The sequence below is a fragment of the Anopheles arabiensis genome, chromosome 3, assembly GCF_016920715.1.
Source record: "Anopheles arabiensis isolate DONGOLA chromosome 3, AaraD3, whole genome shotgun sequence".
NCBI classification, from domain to species: Eukaryota; Metazoa; Arthropoda; class Insecta; order Diptera; family Culicidae; genus Anopheles; species Anopheles arabiensis.
In genome coordinates, this window is record NC_053518.1 from 40,907,675 (window position 1) to 40,932,223 (window position 24,549).

Here is a 24,549-nt window from a genome sequence, read left to right on the forward strand (position 1 = left end):
TCTGCATAAATTAACACTGTGCAATTCTTCACGCATGACAAAAACCATCACTTACTGTAGTACCAACACAAACGCACAGTTGCTCCCACCGTGTTGGCCATGCGCCGGCACTGTTCCAGTGCTAGCTAGCTACCGCTGTCGCTCTGGTACACATCAACAAACCAGCCACCCTAATCTCCCAATGTCCTCCGACTTCCCTCTCGGCGCAGACGCCGATATCGGCCCGTCTCGTCAGCGGGTTGCCCCCTGGTTCGTATGACGCTCCCGATTGCACTACTACTGCCGGCAACAACAAACGTCCCGCGCGGCTGTGCTGTCCGGATCGAGCTGGTACGGCAAGCGGTGGGTAGGCAGGCGCAGCGAAACCACGCCAGACAGCAGTAGCAGCAGCATAAAGAAACGCAAAGCGAGCGGCAGTTCGGATACACATCGACGCACATGGCATCGGGACCGCAGTCGAGAGTAACGTTTCGTACGTACGAGGCGGTTTTCGTTCAGCAGTACCGTGCGCGACATTCGGAATGCGCGTTGGTCGTCTGCGCGACCCGTTGACTCGCGAAACGTAGGGCAGAAGCTACACATCTTTCACCAGCAGTGGGATAGGCCAACAAACAAAATTGCGTGAAAATTACGTCCAATTTTCAATTCCGGACTGGGAAAACTTAGCCGTGTGAAAGCGTACCCAGTGCAGCACGAAACTGGGCGAGCTAGTTCTTAAACCATACGCCCCTCAGACGAAGCTTGTTCCGTGTCGCGTGTGAAGCGCAGTGATAGTTTGTGTGTGACCCATTGCACGAATTTTCTTTTACCTGGTGGTGGAAAATTTGTTCTAGGATCGTCTGCAAAAGTCCAGCACACAATGTGGGCACGTACGCTGCGAATCATACAGTCGTGGCGGTGACGGCGGAACTTTGTCCATTAAAACTCGTCTACCTTCGCCAATCCCGGTCTCTGTCTGTGCCGGATTTTCTTTGTGTGTTTGTCTGTGGATGTATGTGTGCGTTAATATTGAGGAAAATTCCCTCAGGATAAGGCAAACAGTACCTCGAAACGTTCTGCAGGAAAAACGCAGGTTTGAAAAGATTCCACGACGTTCTGGCGAGGGGCCGCACCGTTTGGCTTTCTTTTTGTCCCACATCCGTTTAGTGCATCAAACGTGTTCTTCCACAATTTGCTTTCGTCGCGGCTTTGATGTCTTCCATTTTGGAAAACCATTTCCTCTCACCATCTTCTTGGTGAAAGAAAATACATTTCAATTTTATGCGTCCATCGGGCAAGGCTCAGCAATTCATGGTTCTACCGTTTCTTTTTGTGTCCGCCCGCGTGACGGTGTTTTAGTGAAAGTGGTTTTTAATGTGTGATAAAAGTGCAAAAAGTCAATTTACATCGTAAGTGAGTTTTTCAAAGTCCAAGCCGGAAAGCAGCATTTTGCCCAACAACTTCAAGTGGGGCTTCCAAGTGGAGTACGCTTTTATGCACCCGTTACAACCAATGCCCAACGGCGGGGCGCGTTAACGTCCGAAGGTCAGCAACAGCAGGAAGACAAAGTTGCTCCCAGTAATGATAGTGATAAGCTAATTGTGCTAGTGTTCGAGTGCGCTTGAAGAAAGAAAACTAAACACACACTCGTTCACACTCCCACATACACGCAGTCTCAGCTAAGAAGCCAAAATCAGCGCAAGTGTCCTTGCAAGGCATCCTTCAATTATAATCAAGTCAAATGGATACAAATCGCTAGCATCTAACAGCTCGCTAGCTCGTGCTACGAATTACTGACCTCATACCCCACCGTCTTCCGCTCCCGGGCCTTCTGGGCGCAGTTCATCGATTTTTGTGTGCTGCTGCTCAGCTGCTCGGCGGCTCCCAACTGGTACAAATCCCATCGACAGTGTATGTGTGTGTATGTGTCCGTGTGTGGATAAATGTTTGTACACTGTGGTCCAGGCAGTGCCCGCTACGCCTCGCCGGTTCCGTTAAGGCATCTGTTAGCGGCTGGTAAAAGCTGGACCGAGCTATATAAACTTGCATAAAAATTCCACTTCAGATTGAACCTACCGAAAAGGTAGCGGTTGGAAGTGTACCGGTCAAGCACCGTTACGATTGAACGATTTGATTGCCGGGCTCCAATTGCTGGAGCGAGTGGAGTTTTGCAGATTTTAAACCACCGCAAAGTAATAAAAGTTTAACAAAACATGAAGGACACCGCCAACCGGCGCTATCGTTCGCAACGGTAAGTTGACCACGTGGAAAGGAAGCAAGAACAAGCATTAGCTTTCCGAGGGCTAACAAAAAAGTCCCATTCAGTCCCTACTGACTCATAGAGGAGGAAAACTGTTATCAATATTTATGGTGAAGAAATGAAGAAAGAAAAAAACAAACACATACATATTTGTTCTGTCCCGCGTTATCTCGCATTACGGTTCTAGCGCAAGGGCTCTCGATTAACCTTTTCTAACCCTGCAGTTCCTGCTAATGTTATTGTTATACGTATATATGAGGTGAGATTTCTTGGAAGGGTTTGCGAAACGGGATAAGCAAAGACACCTTTCTACCCACCCCAAAAAGGTCCAGTTAATGTTAAGGGCTGCCACCAGGAACCCTAGTTTTTTGGAAGTGTCGTAAGATTGAATCATACTTTCTTATGATTGGGTCGGTATTCGTAGCCTATCATTAATAATTTATCAGGCAAAATACCTTGTACTTTTAACATCCGTCCTCAAAATTAATCCCAACCGTTGATCTGATCCAACCGTCACATCTTCCATCCAAGGTCATGTTCACCTTGCCAATTCCACTGCAGCTTTAACGATCTGCGTCCTTGCAAAAACGACTCCGATCAACCACGCAGATGTATGAGTGGTTGACCCTCACCCCAAAAAAGCGGAATCGATCAACCCCGAACCCCACGAAAGCAAACATTTTCTTCCGTGCCAACAAAAATCACGCCACACACACACCACTTCCCGCAAGTCGCTGATCATGTTCATGGGTTTTGGGGCAAGATTCATACGACCCGGTCGCAAAGATAAGAGCACTTGAATGGCGATCGGCTGTGTGAGCGTTGCAGAGAAGTAAGCGCAAGGAATCATAGTTGCGTGTCACTAAAAAGAAACACACACACACAGACTCACACATCAAAGACGAACTGCATCATCGCAGCGAATTAAGGTGACGGTCGGTAATGAGATCAAGATCAGGCGGCGTACGGCAAACACGATCGACCGCACGCAATCTCCCGCCACCCGGGAGAAAGGAGATACCGTCTCGCACCGTTCCGGCAGCAAAACACCGAAGAGGAGGAAAAAAACAGCTTGCACTGTGGATGAGCAATCGCTTGTGTTTGTGTTGGCCCTGGTCAGGACGGTCGCAAAGGTCTGATATTACATCCCGTGTCCATGAACGTTGGCGGTACGCTCCCGCATCGTTGGCTCGGGGATGGTTTCTTTTATTGCTTCTCTCCGTTTTCTTTCCATCTCCCCTCTGTCCGTGTTGGGTGCATTTACCCGCGGCTGTTGCGAGGGAAAGCTGGCACTGGGGCGACGGCACGATGCACACACGCATTTGCATTTTGCGTGTGCGAAACGATTGATTGCACGTAGGTGCAATTGCTGCGCGGCTAATATTTACAAGCGGCCAGATCTGCTAATGAGCTTCTGCAAAATATGGCCAAAGATGGTTTCCATATTAGTACCTATAATCGATGCTAAATACATCTCATCAACGCTCGCTTTTATGTGGGTTTGCGTGTGTGTGGTATTGGCCAAAAAATCGTTAAAATTTAATTTCCTTCCCAGTCAGTCAGTTCGGTGTCACGGAAAGCCGGTACAAAGAGAGCCTTCTCCCCTTCCCCGATTCGCGAGTTGCTTCACACACGACCCGATTAGCGGCGGGGTAATAAAAAAGAACACTTATTATTCTTCACGTACCGTCGCGCCTAATGTTTACCGACCGACACAGCACAAAGCTCACGGGAGCTATTAATTGGGTGCGTTATAAACGGCTGAGAGTGTTGCAAGACCGCTTCAGCTGAGACGAGCAACTCTTCTCTTTATCAATTAAATAAAGAAACCCGTACCAGCGGTATCGATGCACTCGTGGCAGTCGCCGAAGAAAGTCCAGGGGATTCTCTTTTCTAACAACGTGGAAAAATGCACAGCACCTATCCGTGCTTATCTCTAAGTGTTCGAGCGGATAGCGTGCTTCCGTGCGGCCCGCAACCACTGTTGAATCAATCGCTACAAAGTCTTCCGAAACGTGCTCGGGAATATTCGAGCACCAGCACTGTGGCTAGGCACCGCTGTGGACCGTTGGCCGTGTGCTTTCCCGTTCACTCGAACCAATCGCCGAACGCCGGGCAAGTTCGAACGGCAATAGGCCGCCGATGCCGTGATTAGCATTCCGGTCAGACCCCTGCCGGTCGCCGGTTGAGCTTATAAGCTAATGACATTAGTCGCTTTTTGCCGTGCGCTAGTAGTGGACGGACATTGTCGATCGTTCTCTGCATTCGGGCTGTCGGCTTTACTATGCTGACTGACCTGTTGAGGGAATCTCGGCGAACGTTCCACACTCGCGTTTGCCCTGTTCCGACGCGCACAAGTGATTGAGAAGCGCTCTTTTGGGCCATTTCGATGCAGTCGGAAAATTTGCTTCCGTTGCAAATGGAATCTAACACACGCGCGTGAAGCTAACATCTGGAACACATGCACATCGGTTCGGGCTCTTTATTTCTTGCACAGACTGAGGTCGACAGCCCGACCTCACCGAAGGGTCAGTGAACCAATAAAACATCCGCTAGAACCTCTCTCTTTCTCTCTGTGTCTCCCTCAGAAACGCATTGTCTAGAAGGCAAAGCAACCAGTCATCAAACACCAACGCCCTTTCGGTTTCCTTGTTGCGGTACGGTATCGTTGCCATTCCCAACATCAAATAGAATCACGCTGGCGCCCTCTCCGTAGGCATGTGTTTGTGCTGTTTCGCCATTCTTTCGTTTCACTTCCGTCCGTTGTTTGAGTTGATATAAAAAAACGAAACCATCCAAGATGCAAATACAGTGACGCGCGTTGACAGCAACAAATTATGCACCGCAGCTTGCCGCAGCGACCATCGTGCCTGGGGATCAGATTCGTGCGAGGAAATGCGAGATAATCGAAGGAAGTGTAAACAATCCATACCACCACCCGATCCCATATCGCCCACCCGTCCGGCGTGTTCGAGTGAGAAAGGTTTCTTTCACCCAGCGCCGAGGGACATTGCTGCGCCAAGGTTCAAGTGAAACCATTCACATTTTACACCGTGCATCGATTGCGTACCCGATCCATTCCCGAAGACAGTGTGTGACTGCATCAACAAGCAAACAAAACGGCCCATGAAAGTAGTTCTTTCATGAGGAGTCTTTTTTTCGTTTCGTTTCGTTCGTTTGCTCTACCCAATGTTGACCCACTTTCGGGCAGACTTGGAACACTTGGAACTGGGGCAAGGTTTACCGGAAGCGTGCGCAGTATTACTTTTGTGGCTACCTGCAGGTCCTGCGAATAGTGGTCATCTTAAACCAGAAGGTATCCGGTACTGCTTGAGCGTACTACGGCACGAAATCATACACCGTCTGGTACAAGATACCGCCCATAGACCACAGAAGGTTACGGGCTGACTACCAGAAAATTGGCATTGACTTACATATGTATATGTCACGCGGGTGGAGCACTGGTTCGCATAACTGGTTTTACAACCTGCCACCTTTCTGGCGCCATTCAAATGGTGGACCAAAACAGGCCGTTCGCGGACGACTTCAACATTTTCGATCGCATACCGAATGACGCAAATCGTCTGGTTCCCAATATCGTCCGAAACGGCAAAATTCATGTAAAATCGCTTCGACGATTTTTGGAAGGAACCTGTTTTTGTTGGAGACATTCAACGTGGGGGAAAGCCCTTCGCAAGCTAGATGAATCTCGATTGAACTGGAGTTTCGAAGATCGCTCAACAAAAAGACCTTGTTGTGGAACGGGGGGGCGATTCTTAATTCGCCAACGATCAGCTCCAATAACCAGCCTTGTGCACCACCATCACCCCCCCGCTCGGCAATGTGTATGGTAATGATCGATCATTAACGACGTTAGCAAATGATGGCCGTTCCCATAGCGCGGAACAATTGTACAAAGGCCTCTCTGGATCGTTTTTGTATGGATCGCTACCATTCAAGTACGTGTGCTTTGTGCTTATGTGTTTGATTTATGCTACCCCTCTGGCTGGTGGGCGCAGAACGGCGTGTAATGTTTACCCGCCATGCAGTTCGACGAACGACCGCACGGAAGAACATCCGAACCGTTCTTGGTTGATCTTTTCTAATCAAATCACCCACCAACCCTGCTAATCGTAGCTCGCTTCCTACTACAGCAGCCCCGATGCGATTCCTCATCTCGCCGCGGACGGCTGATAACTGGCCGCACGCAATGCCGTCCCGATGACACACGTCGACCGTACTTCACGGCTACGCGTGCTACTCGACCTACTCGAGCCTCTCTAGCCCGGGGAATTCTCCGTAGTTTGCCGTTAGACCCCGACCGAGACGGTGGGCGCGCTATCTCGGCGCTGTTGGTGTGTCCGGGTAGCATTTCTTCCGCAGAATCTGTGGACACGGAGAAAACAAGGAAGGAAGTTTTGTGCCACCCCACGGGACAGTGTCGCGTGAGTGCTGTAAAGTGATAAGAGCTACTGAGAGCTGTAAACCGACGGTCTGTTGTGTGTTGTGCAGAACAAAATTCGGGTGCGATCTGCAGACGACGGCAACGACGTCACAATGGTGATGTAAAGCGGTGGTTAAGCGATATATAATATCCCCTCGGCTACCATCGAGCCTCCGGTACCTCATCTTTTGGTGGTCATCTGGCTCTCTGGCTACGAGCAGTATATTTAAAGCCTCGACCGTACCCGGAGGTGACGACAATAGTCCACTCTGCTAGCCTGCAGCACTTGGGAGCATCGGCTTGACGAGAACAGGGCCACTGTAGTGATCGTCTCGTGATTGTGCCAGTCGTACCGTGAGTGCAGTTCCGAGTGATCTAGTGAGCTGTATGCCACATCATCTGCGGAGTGGCCAGGCACCTTCTGAGCGATCCAGTGTGGTGTTATAGAGTTACCGAAACAATTCCGATTTTTATGTGCGTGTATACGTGTTTGTGTGTATTTAGTGCCTTGAACATCCTTGCCTGGTAGTAGTCACAATGAAGAAAATCGACACCATGGAGCTGCAGGAAAGGTAGCAAAAACGTACCGATCATTTACTCACATTCAGCACAGAAACAACCACAGCGCTCTAGCATTATTTCGTCTCTGCCGTGACGTGAATCACCCAGCCGGATTAAGCGCGCGATTACAATGACCCGCCATAAAGAGGCCCGAGTTTCGCCGTAGTGCCGTAGATCATGCTCTTATCAGCCTGGCTTAATCAATCACATTCCTCTATCCCGTGCGGAAACAGCTATTAGTGCACGAGAACAGCAGGGGGGGAAATCGAACCCGGCTCGCTTTAATTGGATCTTTGCTCCAATCTGATTGGCAGTTGTTAAAATCGCAGCACAATTCGAATCTTGGCCTGATATTATCAGGCAGAGAGAGCTAACAGCTAGTTATTTGGAACCGTTCTTTAATCGCCCTGGTAAAAGCAACCTGAAATTGACAGCGAGTTGTATCCATTGAGATTAATTGCTGAGAACAGTGCTGGGAACAGTGAAGGGTGCGTGAAACGGGAACAGCACTTGGTAGCACACCTGGCGCCAATCCCAGGTCCGTGTGTGTGTGTCTGTTTATTTGCCCGATTTACAGCACCGCGAACATTACACGTTTGCTCATTGCAGCTGTAAACCTCCTCGTCCCTCTAATCACACCTCCACCCACCTCACTGCCCGCACAGTGCCTTCGTATCACACGTTGTCACTGAATTGCTCTGGATAAACATTTGCTAGAAAACAACTTTATTGCTTCGCTGCGCGGTCCCTGCGCCCATCCTAGTAGCTCGCGAGTGACAACTTCTGATCATTGGCTTACGACAAGATCCCTCAACAGCAGCAGCAACAACACCTTTATCTAATGCATTCGTTCGCATGCATTGCAAGACAGAGCAGTGTCTCGAGTTGGCGACGAACCCCAGCTAGCGACAGATCAAGAGAGATGGCAACCGTATATAGTTTGGTGCCGTGGCAAATTGCAAGGAGCAAATCTCCTTTCAAGCTTTAGTGGAGTTTGTGAAAATTATTGCCCATCGTTATGATGTGTGGTGGGTTGCGCATTATCTGGCAAATTGCATCGTTTGTGATAAGCACGGAAGCTCAGGCCGACGCTATGATTTATACGTTCGCAAATACAGTCGGGCGGATGGGGGCTTTAGACGATTTTTAATAAACAAGTTCATAAAACGCTTGCGCTGACGTTGGGTCGAGAGGAAACAACAAAGCAGCGGACAAATAAGGGACCGGCAAGCGTGTGCCGGTAACTTTACGGCCGGATGGGAGTGGAAAATAATTTTGCATTATTTAAAATACCTTTCCCACCGGTTTATGCATATGGCGCTGTAAAGGAATGTTACTCATTAATACCGTGACAAATTCCGGTTCGATACGAATTTTTGCATTTCGCCTATCAATCGCAACCCTTCAAATCAGTCTCGTTTGCATTTGATTTACGATAGCGGTGTTTACGGTTTGTAGTGCTGTAAACCGACACCTTCGTTGAATTGCTTCAAGGTCCAACACACTTCCGATTCGATCGTTTTGCATATTCCCATACGGTACCTTGCTGGCTTGAACGATGATGTTTTCTTGAACGCAAAGGTCAGGGGAAATGATTGTACCAGCCTATGTCGCGGTTCATTGTGGAGGTGTGTTTCTTTCCCACGGCCAAAGAGATGCTATCGGCCGATGCTGTTGTGTCACAAGAGTAATCAGTTGAATCTTCCTTTGGTTTCAATGTTGGCGATATATCTCGACGTTGTACAGTTTCAGTTCCGATGCGTACGAAATTTTACATGTAAAAAAGGTAATGGATAAAAACTATGTGCTTATGCTTTCCTTCACTTAAAAGGCATTTTCTCCACCATTAGCGTTTGATAAAAGAAACCGACTAATGACCACAATTAGAAATGGTACAGTCTTGCCATTGGTGAAGACTATTATTACGTCGCATAAATGTGTTAATAACAGGATGCATGATAGAGGGATGGAGAGTAAAGAAAACACATATGTGTGTAATTATGCCGTTAATGGAATTTCTCTCTCGGCAATCTGATGCTCAACGTTTAAGACAACTATACCCTTCAGCCGTCTGCTGGATGCTGGATGCATTTGTGTCGTGTGTTTTACACTCTCATTAATTACCTCGAGGAGGATGTTGTCACTTTACCAAGATATGCCGCATCATACCTGCAGCACAATGAGCGGATGTAACAGTTCTTATCAGATCGCCTTCACCAAACCGATACAACCGACGATGACAGACACTGTACTAGTCGGTTAAAGTTTCTGCGGTTTTTATTTTCCTCCTACCAACACTCCCCACCACAATTGTCGTGCTCAATCCAATCCCGAGTGATTTAGAACTAGTGTGAAAGGTTGGCAAATGGTCGACAAACAGTGCCCGGACATTACAGCTCGGTGACGGACCGGAACTATACCTTTAGCGGCGAATAGCGTTTGCCACTGGTTAGTAGCTGTACTGGTGGATAGCAACAGTTTTCAGCGAGCTACCTAACGAACCGTCACCAGTTCGTTTTGTTCTGCTGACCTTCCTGTGGCCACACCAGTGATGTGCAGTAATTGAACTGAAATACTGTTTTAATGTTTCCGCTGTGTATGATTAATACGTGTGATTTCAGACTGATTTGTTCACCGGTGCGATACAATATTGCCCTACAACAACAAGTGTTTTTAATGAGTTTTCCTTTTTTTGTGGCTCTTTTTTTGCAGACCCTGGATGATGGATCACGGCGTAGTGGACGAGGAAGCTCCGATAGATCCGAGGCTCAAAAATCGGACATTTACCGCCGATCAGGACTTTGAAGGTACGTGCAGCAAACTCATCCATTTATCGGTATCGAAACGTAATCAAAATTACCACGCGCTAATACTCCATTTTGAAATGGGTGACGTGAGGCGCTTTTTACTATCAGATTAACAACAAACTGTAATCAAAACATCAGAAGCCTCATGTGAAGTGCTCATTATTGCCATTAATTTATTATTTTTTTCTCTTCAATTAAAACACCCTCTGAGGATCGATATGATGCACGTTCATTGCACTTTGCGTTTGTTCATCATTGCGTGTAGTTTGTATGTTTTTCTTGCACAAAAAAAAACAAATCAATTCCACCCTTTCTAGATGCACAGCTGTTGCATTTTCCATGATCGGTTCCTCTATCTATCGTCTCTCTCTCGTCCTGTGGTTGTCGCTATCGGCACTTGAGAGTGTGCGTGTGTTGATTGTTAATATTAAATTCATCACAAACCAGCGATGATGCGTTGTGACAACGTTGTGATAACGAGCACTAAACGAGTTTTGTCAACAAGCCCAGCTTTTCTATAGTACACGTGTGCGTTCGATACAACCCCTCAACCGATCCGGGGGCCCCACTCATCTAATTCAATCTGTTTTACATTTAATGCAAGCCCTAGCTACACACCAACAGAGCGTTGCCTGACCATACGGACAGGCATCGGCCTCTTTCAGCGAATCGTGCGCCTGCCCGCCACTCGAGCCACGTATGCAAATAATGCCCCAACCTTTGTTAATTGATCGACTTGGTAGCAGCTAAGCGTCCGCCGCGGGCAGGGTCTTGGGATGTGGTACCCGGGGATAGAAATGAACGCTTCGTCGGCTCTGCATTTGCGTTATTATTTTCTCTGCTTTCTCGTTTTCAGGTCACCGAGCGCACACCGTTTTCGTTGGCGTCCACATTCCGGGCTCATCCCGGCGACATTCCCAGCGGCGTTGGCATAAGCACCACCAGGCGAGCCGGGAAAATGGCGACAAGGGTAGCACGGGATCGGAAGCGGAACGGCCTGGTAAGGGGAGAGAGGGAGAAAATCAAATTATCACTTTTAATTATTTGTTCCCATTGGACAGTATTAGATCTAATTGAAAATGTTGATTGCTAAGCTAAGCACTAAAACATTATAATTTTGTAAAAAAATGACTCGAAAAACTTGTACCTTTTGTTAACATTCTTTTCTTGAAAATCTGTTGAAAAAAACCTATAATCTATGCTCTTTCCTTTTTGTGATTCTTTGTCTATTGTTCTATCTATAACTGCCTGTGTTTACTTCTAAACTGGCCGTTTAGTCGTTACGATACCCCACGTCGTCACACAACGAAGAATCAGCATCGTTGATGATGGCGAATCTTGTAAGATAGATGTAGTTTGGATGGTTCGTTTTTATTGTGCCAGTCCTCAGTTTTACTTGATTACTACACGCATTTTTGTTTTGTTGGACTTTCACCAACCCTTCTGTTTTTTCTACAACACATACACACAAAATACGTCTTCTACCCAACGCACACGCTTTCACTTATTTGTCCAATCATTGCTTGCGTAACGCGTAGGTCCATATTTACCTTGTTTACAATCACTACGCCAGCTCAATCGCTACACAAAACCTAATGGAAAGCGATTACACTGTCGATCAATTTGCCTATCGCTAGCTCCCCCTTCCCGCAAGCCATGGCCAGGTTCAATTGGACACACGACGCGGCGTGGGTGGTTCTCACGCCAACTCACTCTCCCAGCAAATGCCTAATTTATTTTGCCTTCCTGACACTTATTATGTCGGCACGCTGTCTAGCGATTTATCGCTGCTTCGATTGCTTCTGCGAAACGGCGCCGACTACTGATAACGGTGCATGCAAACAGTGTCAAACGGTAGGGCCTTCCGGTCGAGAGTGTTGGGCACTTCCTGTGTGGCCTGAAGTTTGGGGAGCTGGAGAGCCGGTGTATTGATCAACTTTTTCCGTCACAAAAAGAAGAAGGAAAAAAACGCTTTCTAATTGATATTTCTCAATCCTGTTTCATCCACCCCCCGGCCTCACCAACAGTTACACCACCCGCACAAAGAGTACAATTCATCCTGGGCGGTGAGGTCGGCGGCGAAGGCGATGGCACGCAGCACGAGTCCCACCCGCTCTTCTCCGAGATGGAGGAGCTGGTCAAGGAAGGGGACGAGATGGCCTGGAAGGAAACGGCACGCTGGGTAAAGTTCGAGGAGGACGTCGAGGAGGGCGGCAACCGGTGGTCCAAGCCGCACGTGGCCACGCTCTCGCTTCACTCGCTGTTCGAGCTGCGCAGCCTGCTGCTCAACGGCACCGTCATGCTGGACATGGAAGCGGTCAGCCTGGAGCAGATCGCCGAGCTGGTGTGCGAAAACATGGTCAACTCGGGCACGCTGCCGGTGGAGGCCCGGGACAAGGTGATCGATGCGCTGCTGAAGCGCCACAAGCATCAGCACGAGTTCGGCAGCAAGAAGAGCCGGCTGCCGCTGATCCGCTCCCTGGCCGACATTGGAAAGAATCATTCGTCTTCAAAGAGTAAGTATGCGTGACCGAGGACTCAATGGGCCTTTTTTTGGGCGGGAAAAAGCTTTCACCACGAAGGGGGGATATTTCGAGTGTGCTTTCTTCCACTATCGGGTTGCAATCTGTTGGGAACACGGGTGCATTTCAAAGGAGTTCGAAGCAAGAAAAGCGCGATGCATTTAGCAGTTGCACCATTCAAGCGGAAGGGGTAAGAGTTTGTGTGTAGCCAGCACCGCACCGGAATCGAAAAACCGTGTCATCGATCGAAAATCACAGCATTCACATACACACACCTACATGCAACCGCACTCACGCAAGCCACACGGGAATCCCGAAATCCCTGTTTTCTAGATATGCCACGCTCATCCACCAGCAAAAGCATCTCGTCGGCCAACTCATTCCCAATGCACGTCGTTTCGTCGGCACCGTCGGGCATGCACGAGGAAGGCGAATCCGCCCTGGGTCCGGTCTCGCCCCAAACCGCCCTGCTGTACGGTAGCAAAGATCAGCGCGGTCACTATCTAGCACTGCCCACAGGTACCGATTTTTTAAGCCAAACAACTACAAAAATGCTCACACACAAATCCACACCCGACTACAACAACAACAGCAAAAACAACCTGTATGATCGTCGTCCTCCCTGTGTCCCGTCATGTGTCGGGTGGCTATTAAAAGGGTGATAGTGTAGTGATGGTGGCGGCTAGATGAGTTCCTCCCATGCTCGTTTCTTGCAAACCTCGTTGTACATTGTGCTTGCCTGTGTAATATTCCAACAAATTCTAGCCCACCCCCCAGTAATTGTAAATGCTTGTCTGCGTCTCCCCACAAACTGTGCTGTTGTTGAAAATTGATTCAAAATAAGTATTGTTGACGGTGACGGTAAAACGAGTGATATAATAGGCTTGTCTAATGTGTATTATAGTGTCCTTTTAAAATAGTGTGGCTACTAACCATACCAACCGGTAGGTAGCTTAGCTATCGGGTTACTTTAATTAGTTCAGCGGTCCGTTCCCAAGCTAACTCGAAATAATTAACAGGTTAAGGCAAATGAGCTGCACAACAATAATTACCCTCTGGATCAAAATGGAAAAATTCACTTCCCCGCCACGAAAACCACCGTGCGTCTCCATCGGGACAAGCGAGACCCACAAGGCCTTCCACCAATCCACCACGGTTCATGGATCCCATTGACCAGTGTATTTGGCTTTCCTACCGCTTTTCGTAACGCTTCTTACGTGATGAATTTTGACACCATTTTAATGAGCCCTGTTGCCTCGACTCCTTTGCGGGTGTAACGCAACTGTCTGAATCATCGCCTAATTCCTTCCATCGGTCCTGCACCGGTGGCCCTGCAGGCTTGATAATGATTAGTGAGCAAAACCCGTCTCGTGTCACCTGATCCTGTGGCAAGTGCGTTCCCGCTCCTTGACTGTCATCGTTAGCGGTTCGCTGTCTCCGTTCCTCGGTGTACCGCTTTCCTGTCCGAATCGACTAAAAGCTTATTACAACCGTTCGTACGTTCGTTCCATTCTTTGTGGCGTGAAACACATATACACAGAGATAAAGATAGAGAGACACACTCACACACATACTTACACCCCTGTGAGAATGGCAATGGTGTCTTATTTCCGTGAATGTTCCATACCCCCTACCCTTGCATAGTGTATCGCCCAAATGGGAGGTTATAGTGAATAAATATTGCCATCCCGCTTTTCGCCCTTTCGCATTTCTACGTTGCCAAACGCGGTAGACGACATTTCACCAACGGCTTCCCACAGTGGCGGTGCAAGTGGTACGGCCGCAGGTGCCAGCAACGCAGGATCCACCGTTGGAGTTACCACCTGGTTCCATGCCGGTGCTTCAAGTTCCGCCAGCTCGACGAGTGCGCCCGCTGGAAGAGGTTTTTTATTACAAAAATAGCTTTCTATTCCTGTGTTTTACTTCTTTCTCTTACTCTCTTTATCTCTAACTCTGTCTCTCTATGTGTGTCTATTTCTACGTGTATCTCTCGTGTGCCCTTGTTCTTGAAAGAGTTTTACTTCTTTTTGTCCTTCTTTTTTGTCAATACTTCCGTTATCCAATTATCTCTACATCGATGTTTCTTTCTCACCATTCGTCGCTCATCCTACGCCTTTTATCATTATTCTTAAACCCATATCTATATCGGTGTGTTTTCACGAGTTACATTATTGAGTGTTAAAGCAAATAGGTTAAAGCAAATGCTGCTCTAGCGCTACCTCAAAAACCATCGATCGTTTTCAGTGCATTGTTTTTTTATATATAGACGTTTGCTCCTCTTTAATGCCGTTTCGTTTTCATACTCATTGTCAACCTGTTTTTGAAAGTTTTCTCACTTTGCCATTACTTTCACCATTCACGTGGCCATAAGAAGCTTACACAGTTTCTTGCTAAATCGTCTCATCATAAGTCTATCATTCTACTGTACTCTCTCTCTGTTTGTGTGTGTGTACGTGTGTACCTGTTGATGTTTCATGATGTTTTTTAGATCGCTTTCAATCACGCTCTACTCATTCCTATCACCTTATCGTTACGGCAATTGAACTGTTTGGTTAATTTTTAACAAGCGACTTTGCAATTGATCATAACCTTTCAATCCACACACACACACGCACCGAACCAAGCATAAGAAAAACAAAACTCACTACCTACACTCGTTACTCCTACGCACCTACAATTTCTGTTGGACGCACGGGTGATAGCCTAAATAAATAACAATCACAACTCACGAAAGTCAAGTCCAACTTGAGGGAGCGAGGGAAAAGCTAGAGAAAATCAATCATGCTTGCATTTGACGGATAACTTCGCTTAGAGTAACCCAATGATATTATATTTACTTTGGAGGGTTAGAATCATTTAAAAAAATACACTTTGAACCTTAGCCTTGCCATCTCACCTCATAAACTGGTTGTTGAATGTTTAAGTATTTTTTATTAGCTCAACTTCATCCGTACTGTATCGCATATATAAGCTCATCGGTAACGTTTGCTCGTCTAACAATACTCTCTCCTTACGCTCGATTGCGACACAGCAAAAGCAAAAGTAACAAAAGCAACCAAAAATGTGTGCCACATCTCCCTCCTCCCGTCCCTCTTCCAGTTGAAGACCAAGCGAATACTAACAGTCCACCGAACAGTAGTAGCGCTACTAGCAATGGCAGTAACCCGAATGCATCCGGCAAACCGCCGACCAATGGCAACAGTGGCAGCGGCAAACACTTAACCGTCCCTGGGCGGGCCGCCGGTAAATGAACTTCCCCGTTTGTTTTAAGCTAGCACCAACACCCAAACCCGCTGCAGATACACCCCATCACACCACTCCCTTTGTAGCAGCGTGGGTAACAGTTTGCTGCACGTTTTGTAGAGTACATACCTCCATACATACACTCCAATCAGTAGTCTCAGCTTCACACAGCACAGACCGTAGATTTGTAGATTCGTAGATATGCTCCTGTATAGACGCTCATGCTCCTGTATATAGTCAACGAGATGGAGATCGTTTGGTAGCCCAAATTGTTTGGTCATTTTTCATATCATTTTTACAATATTTCACATAGCGATTCTCCACTTCAACACACATACAAACACAGACGTTTATTTCTGGAAGAGATTTTCTCTCTGCTCGTTTCGTAGTATAAAGTAATTTGTGACCGTCCAACGTGACTATTTCCACGTCCGGGAACGCTTGCAGACATTGCAATTTTGTTCCTGTCCTGCTTTTTCCGCCAACATAACGTTCCTTACACGGTGCGCAGTATAGCGTACGGTGGTGAGCAGCAACAGTGGTAGCCAGTGGTGTAACACAAATCAATACGAATGCCTTCAAGCTACGAACACATTCAGTGCGATAGCGCGAACATCCTGCAATCGTTCCAGCACTGAATCGTTCTGACCTGCATTTTCGTGTGGAGTAAACTGTTCCCCACCCTTCCTCACTATATCTGCCCCTTTCCATCCGGGATGGCCCATAGGCTACAATTATCCTATGCGCCTGCCATGGTACAGTTTCGCAGTAGTGTGAAATGAGTTTTCCCTGGGTTTGGGATAGCGCTTCCGTACCGGTAACATGCAATTCGAAAGGGAACGTACAGGGAAACTTACGTGCAGTCTTAATTTTCAACCGCCCAAGCGTTCTTGCAATTTTCTACGAAACTTAATTCTCGCTGGTTTTGTACAGTTCTGAAACGTGAACCAGTCCTTCTGGAAGTCAGAGCATCAGCACTCAAGTAATGATAACAAATGAGTTTGTCTGCGCTCCTGAGGAGCTTCTGTAGCAGACGTGTAGCGTTTTATTTGGTAAAGTGTTTTTGCAGTCGTCCTCCTTTATTTGTGTTTAATCGTACCGCACTAGAATGAAACACTAACTCGCCACAGTATGCTGCATGTTTTTAACAACAATTTATATTAAATAATGTATTAATAATTAACAGTAAACCCTACTCTAATTTTCTTATGTAGGTATTGTACGTTATTTGTTTAATATTTCTCTCCCTTTTGTATTTATTGTCCGTTAATCAGTCTCCTAAACTCCACGACAAGTAGAACGAATTAGAAATTTGCTTCCTTCACACACCCGAAACAACAGGAAACTGACACCTGTTTCCAAAACAAGAACACGCAGTGTACACAACTCATCCTGCATTTAAAAACAAAACAAAACTGTCCCCCAAACCGAAACTAATCTTTCCCGGCATCTCACACACAAACACCCGCACAGGAGAAAATATGACGCAAAGTCCGAGCAACGTGTCGATGCCGCGCAACGCCAGCTCAGGCGAGCTGCAGAACGGCGAGCATAAAACGAACACACACTTCATGCGCAAAATTCCGCCCGGCGCCGAGGCGAGCAACATTCTCGTGGGCGAGGTTGACTTTCTCGACAAGACGCTGTCGGCGTTCCTGCGGCTCAACACCGCCTCGGTGATGGGCGACCTGACCGAGGTGCCAGTACCGACCAGGTAAGCCGACACTTGGGTTTTGTGGTGGAGGAGGAGTACTATTTTTCGCGTTCACGTTTAACTGCAATTCGCTGCGTTTCGCTAGATTTATCTTCATCCTGCTCGGACCGCCCGGCAGCCATGGCAGCTTTCACGAAATTGGCCGCGCCATGGCGACCCTCATGTCGGACGAGATATTCCACGAAGTTGCCTACCGCGCGAAGAGGCGCGAGCATCTGCTCGCCGGCATTGACGAGTTTCTCGACGCGGTCACGGTGCTGCCACCGGGCGAGTGGGATCCTTCGATTCGAATAGAGCCGCCGGCCGCCATACCCTCGCAGGAGGTACGCAAACGGCCGCCCGAGAAGAACCCCAAGGAAGAGATCGACGAAGAGCTGGAGGAGCAGCGGCAGCGCGAGGAGGCGGGCCTGTCCCGCACGGGCCGCCTTTTCGGTGGGCTGATCAACGATCTGAAGCGGAAGGCACCGTTCTATCTGTCCGACTTCAAGGACGGCCTGTCGATGCAGTGCGTCGCGTCGTGGATCTTCCTGTACTTTGCCTGCCTGTCGCCGATCATCACGTTCGGCGGGTTGCTGGGGACGGCCACCGGCAACAATATTGCGGCGATGGAATCGCTCGTGTCGGGCTTCGTGTGCGGCATCGGGTACGGGTTCTTCTCCGGCCAGCCACTCACGATACTCGGCTCGACCGGTCCGGTGCTGGTGTTCGAGACGATCGTGTACGAGTTTTGCCAGAAGGTGGGCTGGGACTATCTGACGTTCCGGTTCTGGATCGGTACCTGGATCTCGATCATTCTCGTCGTGCTGGTGGCGGTCGACGCGAGCGCGCTGGTTTGCTACATCACGCGCTTCACGGAGGAAAACTTTGCCTGTCTGATCGCGGTCATCTTCATCTACAAGGCGATCGAAAACGTGTTTCACATCGGGCAGGAGTATCCGCTGAACACGGCGGGCGGGAAGTATGATTGTGCGTGCCTGCCGCCGGCAGCGCATGAGCTAACGCCGGAAGCCGTCCATCAGTGGGCACAGTACGATCTGCGAACGTGTAAGGTAAGTGTGCTGGAAAGGGTTAATGTTGCTATAGAATTATATTTAATTTTTAATACAAAAAAAACCCCTGATCATCCCAGACCCTCAACGGAACGCTAACCGGTGCCGACTGTGACAAACCCGAGTACGTGTCGGACGTCTTCCTTATGTCGATCGTGCTGTTCCTCGGCACGTACATCATCTCGGTCATCCTGAAGGACTTTAAGAATGCGCTGTTCTTCCCGGCCGTTGTGCGCCAGTTCATTAGCGACTTTTCTGTCACGATCGCGATCTTCTCGATGACGCTGCTGGACGTCTTTACGCGCATCGCCACACCGAAGCTGGACGTGCCGAGCGAGTTCAAGCGCACGATCCCGGACCGCGGCTGGATCATCATGCCATTCCACGAGAGCAATCCGGCCTGGTCGTCGGCCCTCGCGATCCTGCCCGCCCTGCTCGGCACGATACTGATATTCATGGATCAACAAATAACGGCTGTGATAATCAATAGGAAGGAGCACAAACTCACCAAAGGTTGTGGCTACCATCTCGATCTGTTCGTGCTGTCCTGTCTGATACAGATCTGCACCATGATGGGTCTGCCCTGGTAAGTGTAGCATTGCTCCAAGCTCACGCCAGCTCTAACTAACGTGACTTTCTACCCCGTCCTAAGGTTTGTTGCTGCCACCGTGCTCAGTATTAATCATGTCAATTCCCTCAAGAAAGAGTCCGAGACGGCGGCACCGGGCGAGAAGCCGCAGTTTATCGGCGTACGGGAGCAGCGCGTCACCCACATACTGATCTTCCTCATGATCGGATGCTCGGTGCTGCTGACCCCGTTGCTATCTCACATTCCCATGCCGGTGCTGTACGGTGTGTTTCTGTACATGGGTGTGTCGGCCCTCAAGGGGCTACAGTTCTTCGATCGGCTGCTGATCATGCTGATGCCTGCCAAGTACCAGCCGGACTACATGTTCTTGCGACAGGTAAAACTGCTCCTTCCCGTGCCATTTAAATTGCACAAAACACAGATATTTAAGACCATTCATCTTTCGTTCTCTGTACAATCTTCTCGTTCCTGCGCAGGTCCCCATTCGGCGGGTGCATCTGTTCACCATGATACAGCTGGCCTGCTTTGCCGTGCTGTGGCTGATCAAATCGTTCTCGATCACCTCGATCCTCTTCCCGCTGATGCTGGTGGTGATGATTGGCGTGCGCAAGTCGCTCGACTACATCTTTACCAAGCGCGAGCTCAAGATCCTGGACGACATCATGCCCGAGATGACGAAGCGGGCCCGGGCGGACGATCTGCACCAGCTCGAGGACGGCGAGGTGGGAATTTACAGACGGCTGGTTGGGTGCTGTATCGGCGCCAAGCCGAAACAGCAGCCAGTCACCACGATCAGCGTTACCAAAGTGGCCGAACAGACGAACAAATCCAACAGCACTAACCCCAATAGCTAATGACTTCCCTTTTTCTGTACTTTCCCCCCTCACTACTTTCCCGCTCGCTCGATTCCTTGTAAAGTTCCATTCGAATTGTGTAGTGTATCCGTTTATTGTCGTCCAACGGTTCCCACCTGCACGGGATCGCATAATAGGTCCTTAGTCCGGCTCTTACGGCTAGTATTTTACTCCTCTTAGTGCAATCTTTGCTATTTCTTTGCTATATTAACTAGAGCCATCGCTCTAGAATGCTTCCATTCCATTAGCTAATTATTTTTTGCTAAATTATCGTTTAAAATTAGTAAACCTATGCACCTATGCACCTTACTTTTTAATCGTAAATTACTTTCACACCACCACGATACAATGTTACTGTCCGGAAGCTTTAGTTTAGTGCGTTAAGCCTTTGTTTACTATCTGCTACCGGTTCATTTATATTTTGAAGAGTTACCTCCATTCGTAAATGCTACGTAGCAACACAAATAATTAATTTTAAAACAATAATGTTTACAACGAAAAATAAAACAACAACAACAACAACACCCGTACACAAAAACAATCACACAAACATACGACACAGGTCTGAAAAGGAAAGAATACTTTAGCTAAATGCACCATGCTTAGTTTTAGTTAAAGTCGTAATTGCTGTTTCATTACTAGCCAATGTTGCAACCGTAGACTTATTTAATATGTTCTGTGCGAAGCGTAATCGTTTTTAAACTAATTTTGGCGTTCGTTTTGTGCAATAGTTGTACAGCAGAAGCAGATAGCATAACTGACCAGAGATAAATAAATTTACAACAACACGAAACTCTACCACAGAAACAACACTTTCAAACCATTCATTAAAACATTTTATTTACATTTTTGTAATTTAGCTACACAAACATACGTGCAGTTACTTAAAACACAACCGATGGTACAACGAAATGCTACCCTTAGATGATAGATAACTCCTACTTCCGATATCATGGATTAGAGTAAAAAATAAGAAAATAATGGAAAAATTAAGTTTTTTTTGGAAAACTTGATATTTGTTGGAGTCATAAAAACATAATTACTAAAACTATTGAACAAGAACATTCGTTACAAGCGGAGGTTTATAGTAACTGCATGTAGCTGTGTATATGGTTATTATCATTTCATAATTGATATCGAAATAACTATCCCTTTTTCATTTTTATCCGAAACATCAGACCCTCTTTCAGACAACACATGTTAAAAAATTACTGTCATTTAAAAAAAAATTACAAAAACTACAATGCTTTCGATGTTTAGTTTGAAGATCAACTTACAGTATAAACTGTAAAATTTCGGGTAAATTACAGTAGCGTTTTTATAATTTTGTTTTTGTTTGTTTCAATTGTCACAGTATGTCAGCACTCAAAACCACAACTCATGCTTTACTTATTATAATTTAATCTACACTTCTTTCACCTTTTCAAACATTTCAATTTACTCTCTCCTCGACAGGAAAACCTAAATCTACTAACAGCACAGCGAACACAAATCATCGTTACTAACCACTAAACCATTTTGTGGATTGCTCCTTTATCTATCTGTTTGAAAATTACTTACCTTCTCTGCATGCGCCTTTCAAAGCCTTGATACTAAAAGATACCAAACGATGCACGAGCACGCATTACGAACGCAGGAAAATCCTTTTAATTTCACAAACCCCTTTCTCCACCATCACCATGACACAAAAGACGACACTAACAAAAAACTGGACGCGCTCCTTTCCACACGCTTTGCCACCAAACATCGACCACTGACAGCATTCCACCAACTAACCGCGCGGGACATGGCCAGTGGATATTTGAAGCATCCACCTGTTATCTCGTAGCACCTTTTTACGTCACTCCCACCCATTCCCAAACAGGACTCTGGACAGCATTCGGCGGACAATCTGCAGCTACCGCTGGAAAATGGCACCGTGAACGAGAAAGGCAAGATCAACATATCGGAAGAGGTCAACCGGACGACCATCTGGAAGCAGGTCAACAACTGCAATGTGCTCTTCACCAAGAAACAAACCCCCGTGAAACATTCGCAACAGCAATTGTAAGTGAAAGGGTGTCAGTGGGAAAACGATGGTTATTAACTGTTCTAACTAGAGATAAATAACTCTGATTTTGATTCATGGTCCTGAATAGATCTAGGAAATGATAAATTAATATGATGAATATGATTAAATCTTTGCAGATTCTTCAATCTCTAAAAATTCATGAATCTTTAAAGGTTCCTGATTCATACGGTATTCAATAATATGAAAATAATGTTGGATTTCAGAAGATTTTCAAATCTAAAATCATTTATAAAGCTTTCTGTTTGTCATACTTAACCTGTAGCATCGATAGAACATAAATCTCTAAAGATGCTTGAAGCTCTCGTATAAATGGGTAGCACTGATCCAGATGCATGATTCTGAATGATTCTTTAATAGGCGATAGGCGATTTCGATCGACTATCAGCAGACTATCAGCAGAAAATATCGCAGCGGGACGAAAGATAAGGAGAACATAATGCAGAACCGGAATTGTCTCTAGTGATTGGAAAAATGAAGTTTTCTGGAATCGATTCGGAATCAGTTTCCGGAATCCATTCCGGAATCGGCTCCAGAATCGATATCGGCTACGAAATCGGCCGGAATTGGTTCGGGAATTGGATCCGAAATCAGAATCGGAATCTAAACGGAGTCGGTTTCGGCATCTCCATAAAAATAGGCGTTTATATCCAATGATACTACATATTGATAACCTCTAAGAATCAAAATTTACTTGTAAACGATCCATTCTCTTGGATATTCCCGGACTGATTTCGTTCCTGAAACTTCTTATTTCAATGCAAGAACTGATTCTCACTCTAGAGCAAATTCCATTTCTGGAGTCAATCCTGATTCCGTTATTGGGGCCTAAGCTCAAAGTGTTAAAGTACATCCATGAATCTGAATCTTTACACTCATGAATATCGAAAGATTCGTGAGCTTTCTAGTGATTTATAAATATATTTTAGAGCTTCATATGAATCTGAAAAGATTCTTAAATCTTTTGATATTCGATTAGAGATTCAAATCACACGTCACCAAAGATTAACATAATTAAATCAGAACAAAATCATGAAGCAGAACACTCGTTTTAATTACTCTACATCTTTCTCCCACTCATTGCAGATCTAAATTGAGTGAAACTGAAAAAAGACTGTCCACCATGCGGGAGGAAGATGAGGTGGCGGATGAACCGAGTCGTCAATTAAGTCACCAGAAGAGGACACAGGTCTAACGATTTTCCGCACGTTTCGCTGGCTCATGTGTCTGTGCTTGGTCTGTCTGTGTGTCTATCTGTATGTGTGCGTTTAGTACCTAAATTTTAAGCGCAGCGCCATTATCCATTGCATTGAAGTGCATCCTTGTGTTAGAAGTCCCGGCTTTAGCAAAGTATACTGACACAAGATACTAACAAACTACTCAATTCCTTTCACGTGACGACGCTAGAAAGAGAGAGAAATAGAGATTGAGAGAGCGAGATGAAGAAAAAAAAGGCCACTACAAACACAGATCGATTAGAGCACCTTCACAGACATCCAAACACATATACACAACACACCAACACAGGCCGCTGAAACCTGGCGAATACTAACATCCGACTACTTCCCTACACCCTCTAAGTATTAAAATCAGTCCGATTTTGTGGAAATTGTACATAACTGCATCCTGTGGATGGTTTTTGTGAGTGTGTCTATTTGCAAAAATTAGCAACAATTTGTATTCGAATGAAGTATTCTTGCAATAGATCACCGCAGTTTTCACTGCATATTTACATTACATTGTAAAAAAAGGCAATTTAAACATTTCGTTCCAGTTGCATTGCATTACACGATGTTAATCAGTTGTACAATTTGTTTAAACGTTTAATGCACATCACTGTAATTCCAACTCTGACGATCACCATTACACTGTTTTTCGAGTCATTTTCCAATCTTAACTACATTATTCAACAAACGCTACTTATTTTTAACAGCACAGCTATCCCAAATGTGCAACTGCTGTTGAAAAATATCCCACGAGCGTTGAATAATTATGTTTACATTGGAAACTGACCTGCAGAGACCTGTGTAAGGCATGCACCCTCTGTTGATAGATATTTTATTCAAAATTGTGTTTAATGTTTCATAGCAGGACATATTAATCCTTAAATTTAAATCCATTTTTACCATTACTTCATTGTTGAAAACCTACCTAAACGTAAAATAGTATTGTGCTTCATAGTTTAGCACACACTTAGAGCATAGCGTGGAAACCAATTTCGTCCCTTTTTCGTACACTGTGGCGTCCAGTAAAACAAAATAGAGAAGAAAAAAAAACGCAAATCATTCAATCACCATAGTAGCCCACCCGATTGCTACCCTTACGTATTATTATTATTAACACTATTAGTATTAGCGCTAGGCTCGTGTAAAACCGTTTGCGCGTTACCCATTGTTCGCTCGTTACCACGTGTCCAGCCATTACACCACACGCGTTGTTTGTAACTCTAAAATTGGCCT

At 46.4% G+C, this 24,549-nt stretch overlaps 1 protein-coding gene across 17 annotated transcripts in view; it reads left to right on the top strand.

The window, feature by feature from the left end:
• The window catches only part of LOC120903312 (sodium bicarbonate cotransporter 3), a 36,566-nt gene that overhangs the window by 11,172 nt on the left and 845 nt on the right, over window positions 1–24,549 (top strand). Inside the window, exons 1-15 of one of the 17 annotated variants that reach the window (XM_040312656.1) lie at window positions 452–621; window positions 1,339–2,230; window positions 9,957–10,051; window positions 10,908–11,051; window positions 11,329–11,391; window positions 12,079–12,567; window positions 12,907–13,092; window positions 15,673–15,816; window positions 17,290–17,530; window positions 17,616–18,579; window positions 18,660–19,165; window positions 19,232–19,544; window positions 19,645–19,890; window positions 21,887–22,068; window positions 23,177–23,279. In XM_040312656.1, the coding sequence (XP_040168590.1) occupies window positions 2,193–2,230; window positions 9,957–10,051; window positions 10,908–11,051; window positions 11,329–11,391; window positions 12,079–12,567; window positions 12,907–13,092; window positions 15,673–15,816; window positions 17,290–17,530; window positions 17,616–18,579; window positions 18,660–19,165; window positions 19,232–19,544; window positions 19,645–19,890; window positions 21,887–22,068; window positions 23,177–23,279 (3,714 nt within the window). In that variant the 5' untranslated portion in view covers window positions 452–621; window positions 1,339–2,192. The other 16 variants (XM_040312657.1, XM_040312659.1, XR_005739578.1 and 13 more) reach the window with 16 other exon arrangements.